This window comes from Staurois parvus, unplaced genomic scaffold (assembly GCF_062004578.1).
Source record: "Staurois parvus isolate SC_StPar_1 unplaced genomic scaffold, SC_StPar_1.0 ptg000285l, whole genome shotgun sequence".
NCBI classification, from domain to species: Eukaryota; Metazoa; Chordata; class Amphibia; order Anura; family Ranidae; genus Staurois; species Staurois parvus.
The window spans coordinates 1,007,814-1,032,745 of record NW_028318081.1 but is presented as its reverse complement, the minus strand read 5'-3'; the positions used below and the strand labels follow the sequence as shown (position 1 = coordinate 1,032,745).

The 24,932-nt window shown below is 41.6% G+C and overlaps 1 protein-coding gene across 1 annotated transcript in view; it reads right to left on the bottom strand.

Moving 5' to 3' along the window:
- Positions 1 to 2,997: 2,997 nt before the first annotated feature.
- Positions 2,998 to 24,932, bottom strand: part of LOC149458518 (uncharacterized) — a 58,801-nt gene continuing 36,866 nt past the window's right edge. The window contains 11 exon segments of the mRNA XM_089682086.1: positions 2,998 to 4,710; positions 5,979 to 6,168; positions 7,641 to 7,735; positions 9,544 to 9,680; positions 11,025 to 11,161; positions 12,789 to 12,944; positions 14,583 to 14,773; positions 17,366 to 17,486; positions 17,569 to 17,659; positions 20,083 to 20,252; positions 24,150 to 24,273. Coding sequence (XP_089538212.1) covers positions 4,613 to 4,710; positions 5,979 to 6,168; positions 7,641 to 7,735; positions 9,544 to 9,680; positions 11,025 to 11,161; positions 12,789 to 12,944; positions 14,583 to 14,773; positions 17,366 to 17,486; positions 17,569 to 17,659; positions 20,083 to 20,252; positions 24,150 to 24,273 — 1,510 coding nt within the window. The 3' untranslated portion in view covers positions 2,998 to 4,612.

Genomic DNA, 24,932 nt, shown 5'->3' with positions numbered 1-24,932 from the left:
AGTGTAGAACTGCTCACTAGAAAAATCCAGCAGATGTGGGGCAGTAGCACGGAATAGTGTGGCTCTCTTGCAATCCCCCCAAACCTCTGCTGTGGTGTTGTGGATCACAAGGGGCGGTGTATCACTGAAAGTTCTTTAGATACATTTAGCTGTTGTCTGGAAATGGCATTTTGGTTTTCCTGGCAGTTCCTCCACTGTGTATTTGTGCCACCAAATTCCTGAAGCCAAGCAAGCAGGAAATGTACTTGGAACCAGTCCTATGTATGTTTCAATCAGATCTGATAAATATATGGGTCATCTCATTTCTCAATTTAAAAAAAAAAAAAAAAAAATGGGAAGGATGCTTTTAATTGTAGCCTGTACCTGAAGGGACGTCACTTGAATTCAAAAGAACTGACCTTGGATATGGAGGAGGGTGATCACACGAAGCATAATCCGGTTCCGCATCCCTTGTTGGCATTGAGGGATCTGCTCCATTACTGACCTAAACTAAAAAATTTGAGTCTGTGATTTTGTTTGTCTTTTAGGCTTTTTGGTGACCTGACTTTTGGGATTTATCATGAAGAAACCTAGAGAGCACTTTTAGATAAATCACTTTTTATATAAGTGTTTTTTTTTTTTATGAGACAAAATGGTGGTGGTTGGGGGAGTTGAGAGCTCTGTCCACTTAGGTAGAATTCATTGCATTTCCTGTTTTGGTGACCACAGAGGAGGGGGGGGGTGTCTCCCCACTGGGTACACAGATGGCAATAAAAACCTGACACGTTCTCAACCTTCCAAACCTTTTAAACAAAAGGCCGGATTTTAGGGGGGCTGGGCTGTGGTCAGTGGGAGTAGAAAATACCATGGAGTTGGCAATGTATGTTGATTGCCAGTTGGAGTAAGAAAATTCCATGGCACCTATGGTCAGTGGGAGAAGGAATAGAGCCCCATCGGTATTGGTGGGAGGAATATTGCCAAGTGTTGGTGTCACTGGAAGGAATGGTGCCTCATCGTTGTTATCAGTGGCAGGAAAAGTGTCCCATTTTTGGTGTCAATGGGAGAAAAAGGGCCTTGCATCAGTGGGAGGAATAGTGCCTCAAAGGCTAGATAAAGGCAAAAAAAAAAGCCAAACTGGGGTTACAACCCTCCCTTACGCTATTGAAATGGGGGAAACGCTTTGCCTTTTAGCTCTACTGTAAGTGTGAGTGTACCTTCAATGCTATCTGAGGCTCTGTTAAAACATTTCCAGGAAGTGAGGAAAAATCTATCAGACTGGATATGAAAAAATCTGCAACAGGAATACAACTGCAACAAAGATGGAAATAAGTGTTTTTCTTACAGTAGAAGATGACAGCATTGGGGGATGGCCTGCTATATATTTGTTTTCTGTCTATGTCCCTGCTCGCAGGGACTGGAACACAGAAGCCGGATGCCGGCATCGGCCGGAGGAGATGGCCGGGGATGCTGCAGGAGACACATCGCGGGAGCGAAGGACAAGGTAAGCGCTGCAGGGAATCCCTGAGCAACGCCGCATGGTAAGCCCGAGTGTAGCTCGGGGTTACCGCTTTTGGTACTGAAACTCTACCCTGAGCTACACTCGGGAATACCGCCAGGGGGGTTAAAGACTAGCCTATTTTTGATAGCATTTTTTTCTTCACTCAAGACTCTTCCATTTGTGGATGTTAGAACTTCTCTCTCCAATACTCGGCTATCCAGGACAGATATCCAGGGATTGCCTGAGAGTGATCATCAGGCACTGGATTCCATGTGGTGCCCTTATCAGGTCAAGGGTCGCTGCTTTTGCCTTGCTGCTTGCCTGTCTCTGAAGACTCCGTAAATAGGCTGATCAGCCTGAGCCTTGGGAATTGCCTTGTTTACACTGGTCAATAGTCACCTTTTAAATTTTGTTCTTACTATTTTCTACCTTGAAATGGGTTAAGGAAAGACTCATTTGATGGTAGGATTTCACCCTAGGAGTTTCTCTGTGAGACATCCTCTCCTTGCAGCTAGGTCTGGACCAGCGTTTGGCTCTCTGCACTATCAAGGGTCAGGTTTCTGCTCTTTCTATCCTGTTCCAGAGACCATTGGCCTCTTACTCTTTGAGATGTTTGTACTGGGGTCTTTCATGTAGCTCCCCCGGTTCATTCCCCTGTGACTTTGTGGAATCTGAATCTGGTTTTTAGAGACCGTTAGAGATATTCTTCTCTCTCACCTCATCCACACGTTCGTATTCCTTGTACCCATCACCTCTGTGAGGTGTGTGTTTGAGGTGGCGACCTCATGCTACAAACAACCCTCTTTGGTTTTGCATAGGTACAAGGTAGTTGTAAGGCCCAGGACTTCCTTCTTGCATAAGATTCTTTCTGCCTTTCACCTCAACCAGGACATGGTTTTTCTATCAATATGGTTTCGGTTCATCAAGAAGAAATTTCCCTCTATCACCTGGATGTGGTTTGGACTGTGAGAGTCACTCAGTTCTCTCAGCCACTGCTTCTTCCTTATCTTTTTGTCATTTCTGGATGGACATTGTAAGGGCACCCTGACTTCTCGTTCGACTATCTCTAGGTGGCTCAGACAGATTATCATCCAAATTTATAGTCTCGAGGATCGCATTCTACCCTTTCTTGAGCCTGTTAGTGTTTGTTTGTTGTGTTGCCCACCCCTCATTTCGACTGCTTTACGACATTCTAGAAGCATTCTGTGCCTCTCAGTAGACCAGAAAAAATATAGAATTTTTGTACTCATGGAGCACTGAAAGACATAGGTTCTACCTCTTAGTGTTTATGATCATGCACTCAGTTCTGCTATAAAACTGGGACACACTGGTAGTAGGAGGGTTCTCCTGGGTAGGCCTATAATATTTGTTTCCCAGTGTCCAATCCCCCTGTGGGTGGCAATATAACCTGAAGGTGAAAGACTTTCCCATGTCCCTCAATGGACTCCAAGTAAAGGATTTTGTGGTGAGTACAAAAAATATTGACGACAATGTATATGCAAATGCTAATAAATACAGAGTTTAATGAAAATATGCTTTATTAATTTATTTGAATATACAATCTGCTTGCTCAATTAAAATCAATCATTTTATAAAAATAATAATCATTTACTTTATCATTAAGTTACTATATTTGCAAAGTAATATACTGCATTGTATTACATGCTGGCAGTTTGGCTCTGGGACATCAATATAAAGATTAGTGATTAAAACCGAGCATACGGAAGTAGGGTTTCATGGACTATACAAAATCATAGGAGTAGATATGGCGTGTAGCGTGACTTTGGATGGTTTTTTTTTTTAATTACATATATAGCATACAGATACTGTGTTTTGCTTTAGGTGTCTGCAGACCGTGATCTTCCAAGCATCATAACTGACGCAAGTAGAATCTATTAGTGGGTAGAGACACAACTTTGTAGAACTGTCTGCAGCCTTTTTGTATAGACACAGCATTCTGTGTGTTTACAGTTCCATCACAGCAACACAACTTGAACATTGCCATTGGGCAGAATTTAGACTTCTACATACATATAACATCCTTTTGATCAATCTAACATTCTGGTTTACAATATATATATATTTTTTATACCATTAGCAAACTGTATGAGTCCCTGTTCATCTGGTTTATTTACTGTTTAATAATATCAAAACTAAGGGGTCTATTTATAAAACATTCATATAGTCTGAAATACCTCAATGAGAAAACAATACCACATTTTGGCCAATAGATGATGCTGATGATACAGGCATTAATCTCTTACAAACATTACGGTGACGTTTCATTCAGCTTGACCAAATGCTTCTGACATTCATACAAACTAATTTTTTTATAAACAGACTGCCCAGCTAGGACAGAAAACAATCATGTTTCGGGTCATACCATCCCTGAGTTCCTTCATAGACAAGTGCTGTCTCGGTTACCAGGGTGTTAGTGATGATGGAATGAAGCATATTGATTGTTGCAGCTGTAGCTCAGTAAGCTATTTCCTAGTAAAACTGATCTAATATGGATAATGTAATTCAGTAATAAAACTGACATTTGTAATACAACTCAATATAATTGTGTCCCAGGTGAGCAGAAATAAAATACTGTTGATTTGCGTAACTTCCATGGCTACTCTGGAAGAGCTCCGATCAGTGTTTTAAAATACTAAAAGCATTAAATACAATTAATTCACCTAATATCATCACACCCTTAAAAACATACATGTATGTGCCCAACCCCTCTATAATAGCATGGTAAGTGATAGTAGAGCTTACACAAAGCTTAACAGAGGAAGACAGTTCTAGTTGTATCATGTGTGCTTTTGTTCTGGTTATAGATCAAATCAGCCATGAAGCATGAGGAGGAACAGCCATAGAGAACAGTTAATATTTGAATTCTTCCACATGTGGTTTACAGTCCTTTACCAAGGATATACATTAATGGGTGGTTCCTTATTGTTCTCAGGCAGATCCTATTGTCTGCTACAACGGCATGGGCATGCGGTCAGTGCCCTTCCACAGAAGGGATTGTCATTTTCTTGAAATGATCATGGGATTAGGTTATTAAGTGGCAGTTTTAGGGGTAAACAGCTTAGCGAAGTTCTTCTTTAACAGAGAGCATGGAAGTTGGTGTGTCGAGGTAGCACGCTACAATATATTGTCCATATGAAGTATAGCAGCCAAGGTGCAGACCAGGAGGAGATAAAGGGCACAATGAGGAGCTCCAACTCCGGAGGTTTGAGTGCCTGGGGAAAATAAAAGAATAAGGCATTATCACTAAACTGAACTATGGGAAGTACATACCTAGCACATGAAGGTGAACTACAGCAGATACTCAAGACAAAAAATGACACAATTCAGTTTTTAACAAGAGAACATGAAATAGGAAGAGATTGCGGAATGAGCAGACAGAGGACCGCATCAGTCTGAAGCTGCTCTTCCACTGTCCAGTCATCAAGCTAAGGGGGGAGAGAAGACACTACTGTGTTCCTGCTACAGACTACAATTGTGACAGGGAAAGTGGTGGCATCTATCTGGCTCTTGTTTGTGGCAGGGCTGTGTAAATCCAGAACTGGATTTCTGGAAAGACAAATCCTTTCGAAGGCAAAACAGCTCCCTCCTATGAATTTCTTCAGTGTATCCAGCCATTTGCTTGGAGTTCAGTGGTAAATATGTGTCTTTGCTACAATGGTCATAGAAGGGCAAATATCTTCTTTAGTCAGGGGTGTAACTATGCATAACAAGGCTCCGTAAGGGGTCCATGGTCTCTACCCTTCATCCCCAAGGCAATCCTTCTTCTGTCTTCGTAGCAATCTTATAGAGATTCTCAAATTGTAGTTACGTTCAAGTTATCTAAATGGATTTGCCAAAGGCAATCATCACCTGTATTATGTAGAAAGATGGTGTTGGGGCCCATAGAAGTTGGATGGTGTGCTATGGCTAAAGTTACACCCTAGGCTATGAGATTTGTGTAATGGTACTTTGAGCATTTCCTCTGCCGCATTGCAAAGAGATTGAGTGGTTCAACTCACAGGGAGATTTTCCAGTTTGGAAAAGCAATCAAAAATGGGTAATGTAAATGTGTATATTTATATAATTTTCAATTTCTTAGTATGCCACTGTGTGATCTCTGTTCAGAGAATCACAACTCAAGAAAAAAAGATGTGCACAGCTTTAGGATTGATGCACCAGTAAATACTGTACCTAGTAAGGGCATCTATGCTTTGTCCATGCAGGCTACAGCATCTGGTTCACTTCATTGCCTACCTACTACTAGCCTGGCCTTTACTCCCCAACTGTTCTGCTTGCCTGTTGGAGCATATGACCAATTCCTATGAAACCTATGATGCAGCCCAGGGTTTCTGAGCTCACCCAACTGAACGATGTCACATTAGGGCAAGTCATTGGCCACACATAAGCACTATTCAGATTAACTTGGTGCTTACATGTGGCCTTGTTTGTGCATGGGCAAAGAACAGTATCTATTATAGTATCTAATTATAGTTGCTCATACCTGGTTGAACACTGATGACTCCAGCTGGCACTGGATCTTCTATGCCGGCCTTAACATTGAGCCCCAGATTGTTGGCCTCCATCTGTGTGTGTGACGCCGCCCAGGCTTGGAGCACAGTACTGTTGACTATTGTGTTAATGTCGAACACGTTAATTCCCACCAAGTTCTTAATGTTTTCTGCGCTTAATAGCTGCATGAAAATTAGTGGAGAAAAAAGAATTATAAGTAGGTAAGTTCCATTCGCAACAGCTCAGAAAATAAAAATTGACTGTTTTCTATACCCCATTGTTACTGAATGTACTTGAATCCTTATGTAGAGCATTGTGGCTATGTGTAAATGTGTTCTAATGTTTCTTGTACACATAACCTACTGATAGTTTTTTGCCTTAAGGGAAATTATGTTTGACTATGGTATTTCAACTGTGTTTTCGCTTAAAGCTCAATTAAAGTCTCATGTCTCTGTATCTTTTTATAGCACTGTACCCTGATATGTTATGAATTGTGACTTTAGGAGTTGCCTTGAAATACTTTTTTCTCACAGTGAAAAAGCTGCTTTCAGCCCACACACTGCAGTGCTCTGTGTTGGCAGAGCTGAGTAACAGTTGCACCTCTCACCATCAGTGCCCTCACCCAGACTACAAGCACTGGGTATAACTCTAGTGCCTATTGCACTGCAAAGTCATATTTAGATATCCTGCAGACTTTTAACTGGAAAATGGAGATACAACTATGAAAATGGAGGTTGTTAGTACAAAGTCAATCTGACTATATATTTTATTTTTTTTACTTCAATTGGGCTTTAAGACAAACTTGCATAAAATGCTGAATATATCAGATAAAAGTTCTATCTGTTGGTAACAGGATAATAGCAGTACATATGGTTCCCATAGTGATGCTCCTTTCATCATTGTCCACTGCAACTACTAACGTCTCTCCACTCACTGGTAGTAGTGGAAGGGGGCACTTAAAATACAATGCCTAAGTGCTGAACAACCTAGGTTTGTTCAACTAAACAGAAAAAGTTTGCTTTCATGTCTACTATTATTGAGATTAAGTTGGAATGAACACAGATATCACCAATTTGACATCTGTTTCTGTTCTGATCTAAGTTCAGTTTGGATCCCTTGCTGAGATGGAATTGAGGGCGCTCATGCAAAGAAAACCTTAGGCTTTGCATGAGGCTAGAAAAACCAAACCAGTTCTCCATATTAGAATAAATGTTTATAATCAAACATGCCTATAAAAGTAGACTTCCGGTATGGCTCAGCATGTTTGTCTCTGTAACAAATATGGCTCAGCGTACAATACTATAAACCAGCCTATGTACAAAAAGTAGGGAAGATACACCAGAGAACTACTTAGACTAATTAAATAGAATCATAGAAGCCTTAATAAAGACATGGTAGACCAGGCTTAGATGTTTAGATTTGATCTTATAGATCGGCAGAATTTAAAATATGTAGTGCCTGCTTTGTTAGATGTAAATGAAATGGCTTGTATCAGTAAGTCCTCAATATGGATACTCGCTGGTAAATCTAAAGGAGATTGTACAATCAGATTGTAAACTATGGATCAGCAGCTCAGTGTGTTATGTGAAACCTAAAACATAATATGTGCAATTAAAAAAAAAACGGGTATCTTTATTAAGTTGTGCTGACTTACCTTCACCTCATTTGGATTTAAAGATGCAAAGGTTGTAAGATCCATGTCTAGAGAGTTTTTAGCAAACGCAATCAGATTGCTGGCCCTAGCACCACCTATAGAAAAGACAATGGAGTGGACCTTTTAGCCATATGCATTATTTTGTAGGGAGCAATTAAAGGGTTAAGCACCATACACTCAATGAGAATATAATATCAAAAGTGAAGAGATTACTAAAGTTACACAAATTCTTGTATGACAGAACAAAAATTCAGAAGAGATGTCATGTATTTGTATTGTATTTTTGGACAAAAATTGTACTGATTAAATGAAAATCGTATGATCTGGTATCGTACGAGAAAAATTTTCGTGCTTGTCTCTTCGATCAATTTCGGATGAAAGCTATGTAGTAGCAGTCAAATTATCGTACGATTGCTTTGAAAATTGTATTTTTCATTGGATTTTCTAGGCTTTAGTCTAATCAAATCTGACATGTCTGTGTTTGGAAAACACTAGAGCGTTGAACCACCTGAAATTTTTATCTCAGGGGCTCCTGTGTCTGTACAACTATTGCGTCCATTATAACAGGCTCCCACACTCTCTGCTGGATATCTTATTTTGTACTACATATCATGGACAATGTAACAGGAAGATCTGGAACACACAAAGGTGGGTGGGAACACCTAAAATTGCAAGGCGAATAGGAGCAGAATTGGGAATTATGGATTGCTGATCTCAAAGTTTGAACACAAAAGATTTATTAAAATCTACAGGGAAGCACGCAAAGAGCAAGCATTGGCGATTGTAGTGGAGATTTAACAGAAGGCAGAATGGATGGTTGCAGAGAGACAGCTGCTCTAACAGAGAGCAAACAGCCCTTCTTTTTAGCCTGCTGCCATACAATTTGTGCTGGTATTGAGTAGCAAATAAAATACCCCAAACAGAATTTTAAAATGTCAGTTTTTCTGTAACTATATTTATAATGATTAATTTAAGCAGACCCTTGTGGGGCAAATTGACAGTATCTGTGTGAAAGTCATCCCCTGAACCCCTGATACAAACATTGCCAATGATTCCCCTCTGCCTCTTTCTTTATCACTGCCGGCACTAAAAATCCTCAGTGTTTGCTGAGGTTGGACACTAAGGAGATCTGAGACGTCACTTCCTCAGTCATGTGATAGTGCTCGGGCCTAGAAATGGACCTCTACACCCAAGTACTGCCACAAGGGAGGAGTTAAAATGTTCCTCTATACCCGAAAGCAATGGGTATTGTCATCAGCTGCAACAGAAGCAGGAGGGGTGAGGGAGTGCTGGCATCATAAGTATCAGGTATTTATGGGGGGAAGTGATTGTACTCCATGAGTAAGGTCACAATTTTTATTTAAGTGGGGACACTAAGGGGTTTATTTACTAAAGCTGGAGAGTCCAAAATCAGACTCCCTTCTGCATAGAAACCAATCAGCTTCTAACCTCAGCTTGTTCAATGAAGCTTTGGCAATGAAACCTGGAAGCTGATTGGTTTCTATGCAGAAGGGAGTCCGATTTTGGACACTCCAGCTTTAGTAAATAAACCCCCATGTGTCATTGATAGAAGTGTTTTCTTGAAAAATATTTTGTGCTTTCCGCAGATGTTAACTTTCAGACAAAGTGGCAAAATCTGAGAGCCTGAAACGGGTGATTATGGAAAGCCCAAGCCATTCTTTCCAAACATGCTTTTATAAATATGGTCAATAATATTATAGCAACAGCTTGAAAGGATCTGCTTTTACAAACATTGGTCCATGGATAGCTGGTAGTCCTTACACTTGGTCAAAATCAATATTATGTGGCTAATCCATTCATCTTGCCAGTGATGAACCTTGTTGGGCAACCCAAAGAAATTACAATCTGCTTTAATGGCCTAACTGGCAACGTGGCTTCTTACCCATTACTGGCTTCATTATCTGATAATATCCGTTTGAAGTGTTATCATATGATGAGTAAGCAAACTGCATCTTGTCGAAGAGGAGGTTCTTCATGCTCTGACTACAAGTGGAAATCTCCAGTGGTTGGGAAGAAGTTCTGAAAAAAAATTATAATATATTACTCTGGGCAAAACAGCTATTTAAACAGATGAAATACATAGAGTATACAGGAGGTGTTTATTCACCAAAGGATCTGTATTTCTGTCCATCTAGTTCTAGGGCTAAGAGTTACACACAGCTCAGCCTCACTACACAGCCATGTCTGGTGAGCTGACTTTATTGCAGTTAAACAATGGCAGTAATTTAATAAAACTGCAAGGTGAAAAATCTGGTGCAGCTCTGCATATAAACCAATCCGATTCCAGGTTTTATTGTCAAAGCTTAATTGAACAAGCTGAAGTTAAAAGCTGATTGGCTCCCATGCACAGCTGCACCAGATTCCGAGTGCATCAGCTTAGTAAATCCCCCAATATAGTTTGGTTACCTCCCTACCCCAGCCTGTTATTAGACAGTGAAGAAGTCAATATCATAAGCTCATCTTCCTCCTCTCTTCTCCTGTTATGGAGCACACTTGGTTGGCTTCTCCCTCCCTCTTCCAAAACTTACTGTACAGGGCATTCTCAGAGACAGATATCAAATTTTGGTATTTGCACTATTTTGTTTTTTAATATAAATTCCTTTTTTGCAAGGTAAAGCAATAGCATCCTATCCCACCCATTATCTGCCAAGGCCCAGGCCCCAAATTAGTCATATTTACTAAGTCACTTTCTCTTCTCATAATCTCTCCCCATTTACAGAAATTAAAAAAGTGGAAGAAGTATGTGAAAATCCAAGTGGAAAAGAGTAACAAACAATATTTATAAAGGTCCCTGTTGTGTTGGCCCTCTACAGAGAAGCATTATGGAAGAATGGGCACCACCTAATTTATTTGACTGAGTTTGATAAAGATTGATTTACAGTCCAATTAATAATAAATCCATCTTTCCTTGTGAAATTGCAGGTAAGTGCACAGCTTTGACCAATTGTGCTACCCCCCCCCCCCTTTACTGAAGGTTGAAGCAGTGCTCCCTGGACATATACTGGGCCCTAGGCTCTTGTCTGGGTTTGCCTTCTACAGACACATATTACAACAGAATGTGGCCCTAGGCAGGGTATCTGCTTTGGACTCCCCAACCCCCTTGCCTGACATTGATAAAAGTTTCATCAGGCATTCCATTAAACACCAGCTGCCTTGTGATATGGCAGGGAAAGGCACAGCTTTGCCCAATTGTGCTATCACTCTGGTTTACTGAAGGTTGTAGCTGTGCACCCTGGTCATCCATCAGGCCCTAGGCTCCTGTCCAGGTTGCCTTGTGTATGATCTGGTTCTGCCATCTTATGCACTGTGCCAAAAAGAGTGACACCTTTAAAGAATATCTTTATAGTAGCAGCACAACCTTACCTTAAACTGTCTTCAGTAATTTTTTCAATTAGAGTCGCATTTAGGCTACAGATGTAAGGAGCCAAGACGGTGAGTAGTATTGCATCCACAGTGGCATTTGGATTGAGTTGTAGGTATTGGTGAACCAACACATTGATCTGGAAAGATATGCAAATATTTCAGTTGGAAAATCGGCTCCAGCAACAATGCAGAGGAAAAGAGATTGCGTTTCACTCCATGGGGTGGCTATTTGCCACCCCTTCCTGTGTGCAAGAAATATATATACATATATACAGTATCATCCATATGTGTTTTTGTCCTTTTTAAGTTACATTAATACATAAAGGCATCTTTAGTTTCCTGAAAGGTGAAGAGCCGGGGACTCATTCTGCCAATAAAAGTAGTTTATTGATAAAGGGTATAGTGTGCAAGTTACAACAGCGTACACGTTTCAGTAAAAAACCTTATTCATAGCCATGTAACAACTCAGAACCAACATGTTTAATTGTTTAGTTTCTTGGCGTATTTCCTGGATCAACGTCCGCTTTTTAAGGGAACCTGGAATATATGATTTCAATCTCAATAGCACATATTCCTGGTTCGTCTGAAGAAGTTGATATTGAACCTGGAAAGTATAGATGAAGTATTGCAATGAGGATATGTATCATATCTCATTGATAGTCTATATGGGCTGAGACAAATGAGATAAGGCGGAGCACCTCTGCAACCAAGCCCTGATGGAAAGCACGAAATGAGTCAGAGGGAGTGGCTAGCGCGGTGCTGAGGTCACTCCACACATACAACACACTGGACTGCCGGGGCTGGTCTTGAGCATCGTCCACTCCCCCTTATCTCATCCCAGACATTGGAACGGACTAAGGATGCTGCTCCCTTCATTCCAATGCCGGTGGGGTGATCCTTTCTGCTTATCTGGCTTTTGAGTGGCGCCATTAAGCTTTATACTGAGACAAATGGTTTTAATACTGAATTGCAGCAAAATGTATGTTAAGTGATTTTAAAATAAAGCTGAGTAAACTAGTGTTTTTAAACCCATTAACAACCGATAACACATATATGAGGCATTCAGGAAGTATTTTTTTTCCTAGGCACCGCATTTATGTGTTTCTGTGTTTGTGCTGGATGTGTGCTCAGTGAGACTAAGCCTGTCAGTGACAACTCCGGGTCTTGTACTAAAGATCGGGAACCGGGACAACCAGCTCTTGATCTCACGATCGTTGTGATAACCTGTAATTGGCTATCACAATCATTCCCGCTGTAGGCCGTCCCGGGGTTGTTTCTCTTCTGTGAAAAGGAAAAGAAACATTGTACCTTTTCCTTCTCTAGAGAAGTCTGTATAAAAAAAGGCTGTTGAAAAAAAAAAAGATTAACTAGATAAGGGCTAGTTTAGTGAGTGTTGGTGCCAGTATGTCAGTATTGGTGTCAATGTCAGTTAGTGGCAATGTAAATATCAGTTGGTGTCAGTGTGTCAGTTAGCGTTAGTGACAGTGGCAGTTAGTGGCAGTGTGAGTGTCAGTTATTATCAGTCTAGGTGTCAGCTAGTGTCAGTGTCATATGCTGTATACTGGGAAGGGATGCAGCATTAAAGCAACCCAGGCAAGTACTTACACTGCTTGCATTAAAAAAAAAAAAAATGTATTGATAAATACAGAGCTGCATTAATTTGTGTATTTTTATCTTCCCAGAGTTTATTTTCGAATTGTACAATGCTGGTATGATCTGGGGTGCCACAAACCTTTGAAGACTCAGCTGGGAACAGAGACTTACCCTGGAGTCACTAGAATTCCAGGATGCACTTTGGATTAGTGTCGCTAACGTATCCACAGATGTAATATTCCAGAGGCTCATTTCCTTCTCACTGTACATTTTTGCTATGTTGCCCAGCTGGATGAGATACTGTTCCGGCACACCAGTAGGGAAGATCTGGAATATAACATCAAATAAAACACGCTTCATTTCTACATATTTACTTACAGAGGAATTAAAGTATCAGTTAAAGCCTAACTCTAGATTAAATCAAGGAGGTAATTTCCCAATCAAAAGTACTGTGGGCTTTACAAGCTGGAGTTGGGATTTAAAGTGGTATATGGCAAGAAGAGCGCACCAGCCTAGGGCATTACCAATGGCACCATTTAATGTAATAAAATTGGGAGTGCACTAGACTGGTGTGCCCTTCTTGCTGTTTGTTATGTAGTGTTTTTGATTCCTCTGTCTGAAGAAGGCCTCGAGAGCTCCTACTGTAGTAATCTGTGAAATACCCAAGCCAGTTGAAGGACCATCTGTGGAAACTTTAATATCACTTAGATCCACCAAACACACCACATCTGAGTGCAGAAGACTTTGTCATTTTTTTATTGGGTTTTAAAGTGGCCCTGATGCACCTATATCTCTGTCATGTGGCGATTGAAATATTCACTCTCTTGCAGAGCTAGGAGCAAAACAGCAATCAGACACGTCCGGGTGTGTCGGATAATGTATCCTCCACTGTACCCTGTAGCTTCTCCTGCTGGCAGCTAAGCCCCAACAGTGAGGCACTGCAGTGCCCAGCAGGGGTCACACCCATACGTGTCTACTGGCAGCAGTGCCCTGAGATCAAAGCAGTAGTAAACAGCAAAAATAAAACAACAAAAGTCTCTCCGCAAGTTAAGAGCATAATGTCCTAGTATGCATACCAGCACATTGTAAAAGACTTCCCTGGAAACTAAGCCCTCCAGCAGAGTGAGGTCTCAGCTCCCCAGGGCTTACACGTTCACCCGGTCTTCCTTCCAGGTTCCTGGCTGTAGCCGATTGACTGGCTGAGTTGTAATGACATCAATCCCGTGCATGCACGCGGGTGCTTAAGCCATGGCACAACTCTCTTGATGGATGGCAAGCTGTTCATTGAGAGCGCAGTGCGCATGCACTAGTGACATCACCAGCGCTGCTAAAGAAGATATCACCTAGGAAGCCGCAGGCCATGCTGCTGGAAACATGGATTACTTTCGCTTAAAGTGGTTGTAAACCTTTACCTATACCCAGTGAAGTGGCTGGCCTCAGGTGATACACAGCGATGAAACAACTCCACCGACATAAGTTGTACCTGTTCATTTTCAGCCATTTGTCCTGTACATCCTTGTAAAACTCAGAGATAAAAATAATTTTGCCGACTCACATAGCAGGGGGTGGGGAGCTGCATGTACACACTGTACAAGAGCTCTGAGAGCTAATTGGAGGGAAGTGACACCCCACCACTTCACATGGCACACAGGCACAGAGCTGAGGCTGTCAATCACAGATTGATCCCTCCCCTGTCACCTTTTTTCACTTTGTGTCAGGAAAACTTGCCAAAAGGGACTAATGCTGATAATAGAGCAACTAGACAGAAGAGAGAGATGACAGTGCTTTAGAGAGGGGCAAATAAACACTATAGAAATATGTGCTTTTTCAGATTTCAAGTCTGAGGTTTACAACCACTTTAAGGAAACCCATTGCACGGGCTTTTTTCAGAGATTGAAAGGACAAGAAAACATAACATAATAGTACAGAAAGTGCAGCTGTACTTCAAACTTGCTCTAATCCTACCGTATCCACTTTGTCTTTGAGCGTTTGCAGCTGCCCATCATCAAATGCCAAGCGGCCCAGGACACTCAAGCTATCTTTTAAAGTTTTATTGGTGATGCAGGCACGTAGCTGTCCAGCTGAGTAAGTGGCCGCAATGAAGTCCATTTGGGTGCTTATCATGTCTGTAGTGATCTCCTCGTCACATGTAGTTTCTGTAAAAAGACAATAATTACACGATATGTGGGGTGCCATATTTCTACATGAAACCTCTAATAACTCTTAGGCCAGGATCCTACTAGTGTGTTGAGGTAACTTTAGTGCACATTTATTTTGAACGGAATAACAATGCACTAAGGTAACAAAGCTGCGCTATAACTTGCCATGCGCTGTCTTCCCATAAAAGGGTCCTGTGCAGTTTTGACCACACTGGGGTCTGTTGGAAACCCATTCAAAATTAATAAGCTTCCGTAATGCAAGGTGCAAGGTGATGTGAGTTAGTGCCATTTGGAAACTCGGGCACTGCCCGAGGGCCCGGGGTCAGTAGGGGGCCCCATGAGATGCCCCTGGAACCTTTTTCATAGGCTTTTTTGAGTTTGGATAAGGACACAGGGGCCCCATGATCCCCTATTGCCCGGGGGCCCCATGAGTTGTCAGTCCTCCCCTGGTTAGTGTGCATGTGTTATCTCACCGCTACATTGTGAACCTGGCCTTAAACGTCTTAGGCAACACTGGACACAAGTTCACCAAAAGTAGACAGTAGAAGACTGGAAAAATGTAGCACGGTCTGATGAATCTCAATTTCTGCTGAGCGACACAGATGGTAGGGTTAGAGTTTGGCACCACTAGCATGAATTCATGGACCCGACCTGCCTTGTGTCAACAGCCCTGGCTGTTAGTGGAATAGTGTGCTAAATATTCCTGTGAAGACGCTCCTCTGCTTGTTCAACTTCCTCATCTCTGAGAAAGGTGGGGGAAATGTTTTATTGGCACAGTTTCAGACTCTGAATACCAATCATGCATTATTCGTTTGCCACAACCTATCTAGGTGTAGCACCCTCCTAGTTAGCTAGGGGGAGCTCTAGTTCCAATTGTTAGTTAGAGGCTGAGTAGCAAGGTCAAATTTGGGTCAGAGCTAAAAGACTCTGCAGACTACTTTTCTGAGACTTCCCCCTGTTCTAGAACTTTGGAGAAAGATCTAGAAATAGTGGGCGGAGGTGAGGAGTGGCTAGTCTGAACTTTTAGAGCAGGGGTCCTGAAACTACGGCCCACCAAAGTCATTTATCCGACCCGCCGCGTCAGCTGAAAAAAAAAATAAAGGACACCGCGCAGGCAAATAGCTAGGCCGCGAGGACCCAGAGAGGTGCAACCTGGTGAAAACCCACCCCCTGATTTCACCCTCTGCAGCCAGAGGAGCAACAGGAGAGGAGGAGAGCACACCAGGCACCAGGTACAGTGAATTGTGGTGTCAAGTGCATTACAGCGTACAGTGCACTGCGGTGTCAAGTGCATTGCATCCCATTCCACTGTACAGTGCATTTTAAATATTGTATTGTTTTTTCCTGTTTTTTTTCATTACAAATAAGATAGTGTGCATAGGAATTTGTTCATATTTTTTTCAAACTATAGTTACGCCCCCCAGCAGTGTGAAGGTCCATGAACTGGCCGCCTGTTTAAAAAGTTTGAGGACCCCTGTCTTAGATGATCCTGTCCAATCTCCAAGGGGCTTGGCAAGGGGCCAAGACAGCGTTTAAGAGTAACTGAGCCTGCTCAGCAGCAGGAGAGTTGGAGATGAGTTTGGGTGGAATATGAGGAAGTGAGGTTGGGGAGCAGGAGCCTGGGAGGAGGCCCAGATGGGGGTAGGGCTGACTTCCAGGCAGTAGCCTCAGAAAGGGAAAAGCTTGAAACTTCAGCGGCCCCCTGAGGGAGGACCACCTGTGTAGCAGGGAAGGAACGGTCCAGCTAGAAGGCATAGTAGCAGTCACCGATCCACCAGCAACACAGGAGAAGGACCAAGTAAACAGACCTGCACCTCCTGGGATAGATAGGGGAAGGAGCACTCTGGTGGGAAATTATATTAGCAACTACCTGGGACTGTCATACTCTAACATTCCAGGCACTAGATCTCCTGCTCAGGAATTTCCCTCAGATAGCTGGATGAAAGGAGGATTCATCTGGCGTGGTACAACTGGAGATGCTGGCTAGCGCTACGAGAAGAGGATTTTGCTGTAAAAGTATAGTATAGTTTCAGGACGTTGTCCTCAGTTTTACAGATTCATTGGGCATCCCATACACCCCTTACCCTATCCAAGTTCAATTCCCATAATAAAACTTCAAAACAAAGCTCAAGGACTGGTACTGTCTCCTGGATGCAAGTTAATGTGGGAAATGCGTATTGCCTGGCTGTGCAGGACTATAGGGGGACCCAAAACTCAGCAATTCCTACGGCAGTAGTGCTACATAAGTATTGTTGTTATATATGGTGTCAAGAGGAAGTGGAAGAAACATTCTGCATGTCTCAGGTGTCAGACAGGAAGTGGAGGAGTTTCTTGCTACCCAACGGTTCTTGGATAATACCAACCAGAAACACAGTTTAGGTATCATGAAGAACATCTTCTCAACTGCCCTAGATGTGAGCAATGCCACAGTTTACAAGAAAGGAGGAGACCCAGCACCTGCCAGGCTGCCCTATAGCATAATTGGGCCACCAATTTCCAAAGGGTCCTTGTGCAGCTGAACAGTTTGCAGAAATGCAAAGCCTAGAAGATTTATGAAATAATACATTGAAATGTTGATCTTAAACTCACGCTCATCACGAGAGGCAGTCTTAGCTGAAACTCTAAGTTGACTGATGACATAGCCAAATGTAGTTTTGCGTTGAACTTTCAGGGAACTCAGCAGTCCTGGGAAGAACTTTACCTTTACAACCTGTATATTAATAACAGCATGAGTTATGATGAAATGTAAAACAAGAAAACCACATCATGTGATATGTTAAGGGGGAAATTACCTTGTTGATTAGCTTTAAGGTGTTACTATCCAGAGTGATGGCAAGGCTTCCTATCTGACTCATGCTTGAAAAAGTCCAAGTAGAAGGATCCCTGGAGAAATGAAATCATAAGAAAAAATAACTGTTAGGATAGTATTGAGCTTTGAATAGAAATGAAACCTGAATTTGTAATCTGTATCCCACTGACTATAGTTTAAAGGTGGACTCCAGTAAATATAACTGGAATACACAACGGGGGGTAATTGTACACTGTTATACACTTACCTCTTCACTGTTCTTTCTAAGTCAATGGTTCTGAAACTGCTGTGCTCCCATTTTATGAGAACTGTATCTTGGAATGGACCGTGTAAATATAACTCTATTTAAAGCAGGACTAAAAAAAAACATACTAAGACCCAGCCTCCAGTATGTGAGATTGGTCTCACCCTGCATGGAGATTTTCAAGCTTGAGGGGTCAACAATCTAAATGCCGACAGACTGGGAGTGATTGTCACTAGGGGTCAGTTAACTCTGCAGTTAACCCTTTAAAAACACAAACAAGAGCTTCCAATGCGTGTATTAACGCATGTGCTGTTCACAGTATCTACTGTAACAATGTCTTTGACACTCCCTGTCTTGCAGACAAGGAGGTAACACAGTTTAAAACACAGTAACATTTTTCAGAGGCAAGAGATCTTTAGGTTGTGGTTTAGAGCATTTAGAGATAAAGATTAATGAGTTTATAATATCATTTTAATAAAAGAAAGAGATTAACAGTATGAGAAACATATTTGCAGAAAGATATTACAAATATAGACAATAGGCAACAGTAAAATAAATAAAAGTAAAATCAAAAAGTACTCAACAGGGGTTTGGGTTGGTTTTGGGTTCCCAACCAAGCCAGATTTCTAAATGCATCCGTATTTTCACATGAGCAAGTTTTTCAGTCCGAAACCCAACATATTATTGAATAGAATGAAATTATCATTTGAAAGAGACTAAATACAACATGCATCAAATGCACGGATCTCTTACCTCTCTTAACTCATCTCTTACTTAATTCACCGTGACTAATTAATCTCCTGTACAATATAGGCTAGTCACGTTTGACCTTGAATTGTTAGGAATTTTCTTATACATTTATTTGTGTACTTGCTGTCAATGTAATTTATCAGACCAGCATTTATGAAATATGTTTTGGAGAGCTGAATTATATGTTAGGAGGTCTTATGAGATGACAGTTTTACGAGGGACCTGATTAGATGTGGTTTGAAGCATATTAATTACCTAAGACTGTTTATTCAACTGGTTGTGCTGAGTTTATTGTTTTTAGGAGGGAGTAATATGCAATATGTTTAAAGCTGACTGGAAAATCTGATGATTGTGTCACTGAAAGGAGAATTTTAGAACAATAGAGGAGCACAGTGTACAGATTAGGGCTCATTAGACCTTATTGTGGTCACACATACCTTTTTTCCATGGGACTGCAGGACATTCTGGTGATGTCACAAGTCTTTTCTCTTTTCCTCTAGAAGTAATAAGGGGCAGTCTTTACTGCTGCACCCAGGGCTGCTGTTAGAAACCACAGGATCCCATGCAGCCAACCTGACGGGGCTCCCCAAAAACACACAGTTTACTATGCTTCAACTAATAATGGACACAGTGATTGATTGGCACTGATTACTCATTGTGTTCCTTTAGGCAAGGAAGTAAATGTGACATATTTACCAGACCCTTCCCCCACTCTCCATCCTGAAGACTCCTACTGTGTGCTTGCAGTAGCTGGTGGGAAGGAGAGGAGGGAAGCTGGCAGCACTTCGGGGGTACACAGGATGGCCTGGGCAGTAGGGGGAAATGTATGGAGCACAGGGAGGGTGATGGGTGCAGTGGGTCAATTACTGGTCACCCTCCCTGCCCGCATCTGATCCACCCAACTGCCTAGGCCCCCCTGCTGGTCTAGGCCCTGTAGAGGAGGACAGGTGGCACCCCCTTATTCATGGCCCTGGTGCTTACATAATGGCTTGTGAGCACCACCCAGTGCAGTAGCAGTTGGCAGCCAGATGGCTGTGCTAATGCACCCTTAGAGGGTGGGTCCATGACAGCCTGGACCCAGAAAAAGCAGTTTGAATGATGCTGGCTATCTTTCACCCCAGAAGAGTGAGGACATCTAGTGATGGAAAAGAATTACTGTGGGGGCAGCTTCAGAATCTAGGCACGTGCTTTATTTATTTTATTTTTTCTGGATTCTTCATTTTTTTTAACTGAAGTTCTTTTTTTAACACTGTACACTTACCACCCACTGTCTTTTCTAATTATTTTTCCTTACGTTCTCCTTTAAGAAGATGAGAATTGCAACATGAATTACTAAAAAGGAAAATACAGACAAAAGAAAAGCAGTGCTAACTTTTACCTGCAAAACAAGATGGAGGCTGTGTGGCAGATTTTTAAAGAAAAAGGGAAAGAAAGTGGATGGCAAACTGGTGTAAAAGACATCTGGGTACATAGGCCCCCGCCAAATCCAGCTGACATACATACCCATATTTTGCTATCAGCTTGGTCACAATGGCTGTTCTCTGATTGTCAGTAAAGGATGAACAGTTTTTGAGTGCTTCTAAGACATAGTCTGAACTGGCAATTTGTTCACCTGTCAGGTCACAGGCCAGGCTGCCCAAAGCTTCCACGTTGTCTTTAGTGATACTATTGCCCTAAGAGTAAAAAAAACAAAAAAACACCATTAACCATGTAAAGGCTTTTGACTTTTAAAGTAAATTTGTAGTACTTAATATAATTTTCTTTACTGGTGATGTTCAACGCTAAATAAATTAAATGTTCATATAGGTAGTATTAGTTAAAGAGGTAGTAGTTAAAGTAGTAAACTGCCACAAATATAACAAAAAGAAATCAGGCCCCATGCAGGTTTAATTCATAACATACTTGTATGTACATACTAGCAGATTATGACAGACTTACCTAGACACAGCGCCCTCCATGGCTCCCCGGCGCTTCCATCTTCACCTGGTCTTCTTTTCAGGGTTGGCTGTATGAATGGGCGATGTGATTCCCATGCTTGCATTCAGGAGCCCTGGCTCCGGCACAGAGCTCTGAAGGTATGGCACGGGTATGCCGTCCCTTCAGAGCGCATATGGGCCAGTGACATTACTGGCTGCAACCCGTGTGAATATCTCCTATATAATGCAAGTATAGGAGATAGTCACTGTACCTACAGGTAAGCCCTAATATAGGATTACCAGTAGTTACAAGTTAAATAATAGACTGTACTTCCACTTTAAGTTCAGCAGGGATGAATTACAATCCATGTATGAACATTTTGCAGTGGAATAATGTCCTTACAGGATGTCTCCAATTTACAAGCTGACCTCAATGCTCTGTGTAATTGGGCAACTATGTGGCAAAAGAGGTTTAATGTTGATAAATGTAAGGTTCTGCACTTGGGGGCTAAGAATATGCATGCATCATACATACTGGGGGGGTACAACTGGGGGATCAATGGTGGAGAAGAATCTGGGAGTTCTGGTAGATCACAAGCTTAATAATGGCAGCAATGCCAAGCTGCGGTTTCTAAAGCGAGCAAAATCCTCTCTTGTATTATAAGAGGTATAGACTCCAGAGACAGAGATATCATTTCCCCCGGTACAAATCATTAGTAAGACCTCATCTGGAATATGCAGTTCAGTTTTGAGCACTAATCCACAAAAATAATATTGAGGAACAAGAGAAAGTACAGAGAAGGACAACGGAACTGATAAGATGCGATTAAGGGGGGGATATGATCTCCATGTATAATACATAAGGGGGGATATGATCTCCATGTATAATACATAAGGGGGGATATGATCTCCATGTATAATACATAAGGGGGGATATGATCTCCATGTATAATACATAAGGGGGGGGATATGATCTCCATGTATAATACATAAGGGGGGATATGATCTCCATGTATAATACATAAGGGGGGGATATGATCTCCATGTATAATACATAAGGGGAGATATGATCTCCATGTATAATACATAAGGGGGGATATGATCTTCATGTATAATACATAAGGGGGGATATGATCTCCATGTATAATACATAAGGGGGATATGATCACCATGTATAATACATAAGGGGGGATATGATCTTCATGTATAATACATAAGGGGGGATATGATCTCCATGTATAATACATAAGGGGTGATATGATCACCATGTATAATACATAAGGGGGGATATGATCACCATGTATAATACATAAGGGGGGATATGATCTCCATGTATAATACATAAGGGGGGGATATGATCTCCATGTATAATACATAAGGGGGGATATGATCACCATGTATAATACATAAGGGGGGATATGATCTCCATGTATAATACATAAGGGGGATATGATCTCCATGTATAATACATAAGGGGGGATATGATCTCCATGTATAATACATAAGGGGGGGGGGTATGATCTCCATGTATAATACATAAGGAGGGATATGATCTCCATGTATAATACATAAGGGGGGATATGATCTCCATGTATAATACATAAGGGGGGTATGATCTCCATGTATAATACATAAGGGGGGGATATGATATCCATGTATAATACCTAAGGGGGATATGATCTCCATGTATAATACATAAGGGGGGATATGATCTCCATGTATAATACATAAGGGAGATATGATCTCCATGTATAATACATAAGGGGTGATATGATCACCATGTATAATACATAAGGGGGGATATGATCTCCATGTATAATACATAAGGGGGGATATGATCTCCATGTATAATACATAAGGGGGGATATGAACTCCATGTATAATACATAAGGGGGGATATGATCTCCATATATAATACATAAGGGGGGGTATGATCAACATGTATAAATACATCAATGGTTCATATAGTGAACTCGGTGTAGTTATTCATCCTGAGGTCATCACAGAGGACAAGGGGGCACTCTTTACGTCTGGAGGAAAAGAGATTTAATCTCCAAACACGGAAAGGCTTCTTCACAGTAACAGCTGTGAAAATGTGGAATAAACTTCCTCAAGAGTTGGTTCTGGCCAGCTCAGTGGATTACTTTAAAAAAGTCCTGGATTCTTTCTTGGATACACAGAAAATAATTGGATACTAACATTTATAGGTAAAGTTGATCCAGGGAATATCTGATTGCCACTCGGGGGATCAGGAAGGAATTTTTTCCCTGCAGGAGCAAATTGGATCATGCTGTTCTGTTTTTTTTTTTTGCCTTCCTCTGGATCAACTGTGGGTATAGGATTATAACTTTTTTATGGTTGAACTAGATGAACATTTGTCTTTTTTTCCGCCAGACTAACTATGTAACTATGGTTTTACAGAATATGAAATAACTTCTGTGGAACCATCCCGTCAGATTTTTCCCTCCTCGACCACCTCTGCAGACTATAATCTGCAGTGCTGATCTTTATATTTTGACAGCAAGGAAGTCTCCTTGCTGTCAGAATAAAATATTGCAGTGGGGAGGATTCCCTCATCCGCCTTGAATGTTTGGATGGGGCAATTGGGTACGTTTTTTTCAGTTCACCTGCTGGTTTATTGAAAAAAATGGACTCAATTATGTCCTGCCATAGTCACATTCAACTGGACTTGCTCTTTAAAGTTGAGAACATTTTGCAGTTTATTCATTGGAAACATCATCAGTATTACAGAATGAGTCCAGATGAATGTGACTAATTGCTACTAACTATACCATGAATTTTTGGTCTTTTGGTGATTAAATACCATCAAAATAAAGCTCTATTTGACTCAAAACAATTATACGAATTTCATATGGGTACCGTGTTGCATGACCGCACAATTGTCAATTCAAAGTGTGACAGCACTGAAAGCTGAAAATTGTCCTGGGCAGGAAGGGGGTAAAAGTGCCCGGTAGGCAAGTGGTTAACAAGGTTGAGGTCAAAACAGAGGTCTGAGTCTCTGTGCACACCACTGGAGTTCTTCCACACCAGAATCATCGAACTATATCTTTATGGAATTTGCTTTATGCATGGTCATGGGCATGGGGCATGGTCATTCTGGAACAAAAATGTACTTTCCCAAAACTGTTACCCCAAGCATGGAAGGTCACAGTTGTCTAAAATGTCTTTGTTAGCTTCAGCTTCCAGTACCAGCTGGTGTTTGCGAGAGCAGCAAAGTTCTTTGAGACTCAGTTTCCATCAGTTATTATTTATTTTTAAAGACTATATCCCAAGGTTGTGGGATGATTGTTGCACCATTTGCACAGTATTCACTGACGTAGCACGGTTTGTTATTATGCATGCATGGTATTTAGGAATGTCTATTTCCCCCTAATCATAGGGATGTACTGAGACCTCGGGGAGGAGGAGCACACATTAAGCACATCATGTTTTTATATGGTGTATAGTTACACATTTATCTGTGGGCCACCATCACATATGTAGTGTGGCGCATTTTTACCACTAGTGACAGCGCAGCATTTATTTATGTTTGTATTCATACACTTGTGGTATTGCTAGCAGCAGCCAGCTTCATCTACACACTAACTCAGGTTCCACTTATACACTTTCATGAAATGTAGTCTGTGTCCTTACCAGACAGTTTATTGCACTGCTGAGTAGAGACGTTCTCTTTATAGATCCTTGAGGCAGCAAGTCAATGTTAGCTTGTCCAACGCGTTTGTAATATTCTTTACACTGAGACTGGCTGGTGGAGGGGCTGAAAGTAGAATAAAGTAATGTAAGCAATTGATTATATATAACACGTGTCAAACATAAGGCCTGTGGGCTGAATTTGGTCCGCCAGTCCATTTTTGCACCTCTCCTGCAGCTTGTCTCAGCAGCAGCAGCAGCACAAGGATGGATGGAATTTCTCTGCCAGATCCTGCGCTTCTCTGTGCAGCCGTAGTGAGGCTTGTCCCTGTCAGTTGGCAAGAGAGAGGAGGACAGAACTCCTCCTACAGATCCTGCATCACTCTGTGTAGCTGCAGCAACCCCTCGTCTTCGCCTTCCCTAGTCTCCATATTCAGCAGTCTCCACCAGCTAACTCCAGCCCTCCTCTGGTCATCCCCCAAGTTTTTCCAGTCAACAGCACAAGGTAAGGGGGGTTCACTGTGATGTAAGGCAGGGCAGGGGAATCTTGGCTTCTGATGGTGGGGGGAGGCTCTTGACATCTGATGTAAGGGAGGTGGGGTACTCTGGCCATCTAGTCTTACAGATACAACCAGCCCTTTGAAGGCAACCATAATGCTGATGTGGCCCATAATGAAATTGAGTTTGACACTGCTTCCATATAATGACAACATAATAATACATAATATATACTTTGTACTATAAAGCTGATCTCCAGGAAGATATACAAGACACATATTAATGCAA